The sequence below is a fragment of the Penaeus chinensis genome, chromosome 9 (assembly GCF_019202785.1).
Source record: "Penaeus chinensis breed Huanghai No. 1 chromosome 9, ASM1920278v2, whole genome shotgun sequence".
In the NCBI taxonomy this organism is placed as follows: Eukaryota; Metazoa; Arthropoda; class Malacostraca; order Decapoda; family Penaeidae; genus Penaeus; species Penaeus chinensis.
The window spans coordinates 9,877,251-9,882,250 of record NC_061827.1 but is presented as its reverse complement, the minus strand read 5'-3'; the positions used below and the strand labels follow the sequence as shown (position 1 = coordinate 9,882,250).

Sequence of the window (5,000 nt, the reverse complement as noted above, 5' to 3'; positions counted from 1 at the left end):
CTCGGTGACAGCAATCGGTCTTCGGCCACAGACCCGACAGGCGTACGTACCCCGATGCCTTGCCGCCGTCTCGTTTACACACTCTTACTCCAGACGCGCCTCAGCCGTCTCCACTGCGGTCGGCTGTCCGCGCAGACCGATAAAACACCACGGTATGAACTCCGGACTCGTCTAGGGGAGTCTGACACGCGATCTCCGCCTCGAAACCGCCGCAGTCAGTCTCAAAGTGTGACACAGGAGGAGGGGAAACGCGCGAGCAGGCGACCGCTGTATGAGGGGAACGTTGAGTGACACGTTTGGGTGACGTGCTAGCGTCTGCCTCCTCGTCTGTGCAACCTCGCAAGTGCTGCAACGCCCTTTACCTCCTCGCTCACATCTCGCCCAGAAATGCTCAAGATAGGGAAAATGGGCGGGTTGTCTAGTTCGATATTGTCAGTATGGACAAGCTTGGGAAAAATCGGATAGGTTGATGTAACAGGAAGTAGCTTCTGCCCCGTTTTTATACTTATACATTTGTTTCTTCCGTCGAAATAAAGTGTATGTCTATTAAAAAAATGTGAGATGTTTTTAGTATAATCACTATTTCATCTTTAAACATTGCATTGTAACATACCAAATACGATTCTTCATTAACCATAAATACACGCCTTTATATTAATCCCTTCTGGCATAACATCTTCGAGTATTTAGTCTAATAATTCTCGGGAGTCCAGATCGGGCCAAATACCATAGGTAGAGACATCGCACATGGTACATATGGTACATAGTTTAGGTAAATCATTTCCCCACGGTTGGCACTGTTAAATTGTGAGTCGGATTAAAGCTTGGGTATCTCAGTCATTCCACTTCAGAAACTGTTACCAAAATAGTGCATGATCAGCCTTGATAATGCATGCACGTTCAAGAAGAATGCATCGTATCCACACCTACTTTTGTTCACCGGATGTTGCTAAATGTTGCCCGATCTGTGTCACAGAATCTTGGAAATATGGAAAGCACCAAATATTTATACACGGAAAGCACACAAATGGATAAGGCGTTCAGATGGCGAAAACTTGGCTTGATTGGTTCAAGGTTCTGTTGTGGGTATCACACGCAGGAAAGAACACAGGCACTCACAAGCACTGTACGCGTATTTCTCCCCTCGTCACCATGAGTAGTCATTTGAATAATAGACTCAAGGAACAAAATTTATGGACGATTGTTCTTCACTCCCCGGACGGGCATGAAAGGAAATCCACATGTTCCTCCTGCTTCGTTCTCGGCGGCCTCTTGCAAGCAGGAACCGTCTCAGAGCAGGCACCATGACGTCATAGGCAGGCTGCCACGCCGCATGTGCAACGACTGTTGTTCCATTTTGTTTGTCAAGCCACATGAGAATGAATGATGCAAACTTCCGTCGGTGAAGCTAGACAGAGACTCGATCCGACAGGCTGAACTTTCACATAAATGCTATGGCAAACCTGCACGATGTATTTACAACACTTATTATCGAAGGCAAGCTTACGGACACACTTTCGGGATATATTCATGTCAGCTTTCTGTCCAATGGGAAGAGCTAATCCTCGGTTTATTGCTGGTTTTTAATTTTAGCGGCAAGAGATCATATATCGGTACGTTGAATGAATGTGACAATGGATGCGCTTGTGATCACGCACGAGTAGAACCATGTCGCCACTTTGGATATTTTTTATATTTCTTCCTCTCATTTTTATTTTTTTAATAACCCTTCTTGTATCAATTAGATCCAAGATGCGAAATATACAAGTGGTTGTAAAAAGAACAGGTTTTGATTAATATTTTGTTGGGAGATTAGTAACTTTCACGGAGGTTAGTATTGTGCGATGATCCAGGTAGCAAGCGATTCAGAAAAGCTTTATGCTTGCGTTTGTTTTGGGCAGCACGGAATAGTCCGTCGCGGCGAGCTATAAGGACCCCGTTTACTCTAGAAATTACAAGAAAGAAGGCAAGATATCACATATCATACAATCCGAAATGTCATTAATTTCGTAAGGACAAGGGTACTTGCAAATCTTCGTCTGTTCTCCTGTGACTCCTTGAAATAAGCGATTTGCACTGACTCACGGGCAAGCAACTACCGACTCACCGTTAAACCATGGCAAGTGGCGACTCCATCGAAGGGAGATGCGGTTCTCCTCACGCCTCTGTTTCACTCGCCGTTTAACACTGGTCGATTTCTGGCCCATCCTTGTACGCTGGCGATCCTCAGTCAGCTGTCCCGGTATCCGATCTCTTCGCCGCGGATGTGTGTGAAGTTTACTGGGGAGTATGGAGAGTAGCCTGGGAGGGTGCTCGTGGAGGAGGACGTGTGTAGAGCTCGAACTAGCGGCTTCGTGATACTCCTGCGTGACACCGGCACTGTTATTCCCCCCTGACACTTCGTCCATACGTTACACTTGTTACCAAAATTAGACGGTATTCTTTTAGCGTGACCACTTACTACGGAATGTTTTTTTTAGCTCACCGCGCCACAGGATTGGCTTGAACTTGACGCACGCTCTCCGACAAGAAAAGTTTTCAATGCAACTTATTTTTGTCACTTGTTTAGGTCGCACAACACGGATTTATTCTATACGTAAGTGCACGTTGTCCTGGGTCCGGTCGCTGTTAATACTGCAAGAGAAGAAGGTTCGACGTCGCAGTCTAGGTATGTAACCCAGTGAGTGACGGACAAAAGGAATACGTGCCACTGACTCACTCACAGGCATCATTGAACAGGAATTCTTTCTTCGTATATGAGGCCAGGTGCTGCTTGTTTTAAAACTGGTCATGTTGAGTCCAGAGAAGGTAAGTAGGCCTAGGACTGATACAATGAAGATGTAAATAAATACAGCCAGATCGTCTCTGTGATGAAGATACATCCCTATAGAAGAGAATATCGTACGATACCTTGCTATTGATTCTCATCCCCATTAGTTACCCAGGAAACTACAAATATGAGTGAACTGACTTGCAGCTTTGATCCTTACGTACACGTGGAGCTGTGGATAAGACGAGGAGCTGGGGAATTTAAGTTGTGTCAGCAGTGAGTTCAGTGAGTTCCCTGTTTAGGATTACCTTGCAACATTGTGATGGAGCGAAGCGGATGTTAAAGCCAAGTAATGCGTCGATTACGGGGCCTGGAGGTTCTCGTGTTTCGAAATATGCGCTTTTTCGATTTTTCGTGTGTATGTGTTTGGTTGTGCTTGTGCGTGTATGTGTATGGTTGTATGTATACATATATAAAAGTGTGTGTGTGGTAAAGAACCTCAAGTAAGATCCGTGCCTAACCGTGCCTGTTAGCGAAGGGCTTATAGCGGTGTAAAAGCCCAGACTGTACCCCCGTCCAGAATGTATTATATCCGGGGTTAAAGCAACAAGATGCAGCACTTTTCACTCTTTACTTTTTGGGCGAATGGACAGACCCGTGACGTCGTCTTCCTACCGCCGTCCAAAAATAACAGTAGAATTAAAGTCGTGTAACTTCCTGCTTTAATAAACCCCAGAAATACATGCCTTATATTTGCCATTCATTTCTGAACATTTCAGTGGGCTTTTGAATGCTCACTTGTTATTGGCCAAAATAAAACTTTCTTGATAATGATAACGATAAGAACAATTATCATTATAATTATAATGATTGTTATAATCCTAGTAAATATTTCAAGTTTGAGTCTAATATAGTGGCCTGTAGAATTCAGCGCACAAGGAATATATGCAGTTGTGAGCTCACTGCATGATCGGCATCAACGCCAGCGATTATCTTCCGGCAATATGGTATACACATGCTACATGCAAAAGGGAAAGGGTATATTCTGGCCTAAGGGGTATATTCTAGCCTAGACCATTTTATACCCGGGAGTACAACCTGGCCTAGCCTAACACATAGCCCAGGTATAAAATAGCCTAGCCCGGGTATGGTCTGGACTGTTGCACCGGGAAATACACCTGGGAAGCTGAACCCATCTGTCGTCCTGCCAGCTGTATGATTCGGCTGCTGGAGTCTGATCGAGGCCAGCTGTAGATTTATGTGTATCTGTATAGACGAAAAAATAGTATGGCCGAAATCATTAACTGGTCGGTCAGTTGTAATGCAGTGGGAGTTGCAACAGTTTGTCGGTAGTCTGAGCTATGTATTGGGAGAATTCATTGTCGCTTATATCGTTGCTTAGCGTGTAACTATTATATTTGAAAGGCGTATAATGGCTGCATTGTATAGATGAAGATAAAAGATTGCAAAGAACATTCGTATGTAGATAATCTATGAATATTTGCACACACACACACACACACACACACACACACACACACACACACACACACACACACACACACACACACACACACACACACACACACACACACATACATACACACACATATATATATCACTTACGATGAAATGAAACAGCTACAGTGATAAGGAAAGCAGTTTAGGGTTTGCCTTATTATTGTATTTTATATTGCGGGTGCCACTGCGTTTTTCCCGACGTTCAAAAATGTTTATAAACAAATTAGCTAGAAAGTTTGTTGTGATATATTTAAAGTAACTTAATAAACCAGGGAAGAATACTGAAAAAAATGCTTGGTCTACTTCACGGCCAGTTTGCAACATTCGATTTGTTCCGTAATGTGCACTTATTTTTACCTAATTTGCTATAAACATCGTTTTATGTACGAGGTGTGTAAAGTACATTATGAGCGTTGGTTTATTTAAACGGAATGACAGCTTTTAATATGGAGATGAGTTCGTCTTACAGGCGTTTGTGCATATGACCGCAGACATTAGTAAGATCAGTTCTGAAACTGTTCGTTAATGGCGCGTAAATCATCCAGACTTAAAATTAATAGGTGTCCGTGACGCGTAAAGTCGCCAAAAGCCGATCTTACCCGTCATGAAGCTCCCGGAAGGGTCATGAGATGGTGAGCAAGACTGGTCACCGGAAGCCACCTCCAGCGTAACACATGCTTAAGCAATATTTTTATAACGGCACTGGACG

General features: G+C 43.8%; 2 protein-coding genes across 4 annotated transcripts in view; one reads left to right on the top strand and one right to left on the bottom strand.

The window, feature by feature from the left end:
* The window catches only part of LOC125028601 (ankyrin repeat and BTB/POZ domain-containing protein 1-like), a 19,795-nt gene extending 18,877 nt beyond the window's left edge, over positions 1–918 (top strand). For both annotated transcript variants that reach the window (XR_007115120.1, XM_047618060.1), the window contains exon 6: positions 1–918. This exon is cut by the window's left edge and continues 274 nt beyond it. The gene's annotated coding sequence lies outside the window, so the exon portion shown is untranslated.
* LOC125028600 (ras-related protein Rab-7L1-like) overlaps positions 1–5,000 on the bottom strand; it is a 54,388-nt gene that overhangs the window by 47,876 nt on the left and 1,512 nt on the right. Inside the window, exon 1 of one of the 2 annotated variants that reach the window (XM_047618059.1) lies at positions 2,108–5,000. This exon is cut by the window's right edge and continues 25 nt beyond it. The exons of the other annotated variant lie outside the window; for it this stretch is intronic. Coding sequence (XP_047474015.1) covers positions 2,108–2,408 — 301 coding nt within the window. The 5' untranslated portion in view covers positions 2,409–5,000. The remainder of the gene's footprint in view (positions 1–2,107) is intronic. 2 annotated transcript variants of the gene reach the window in all.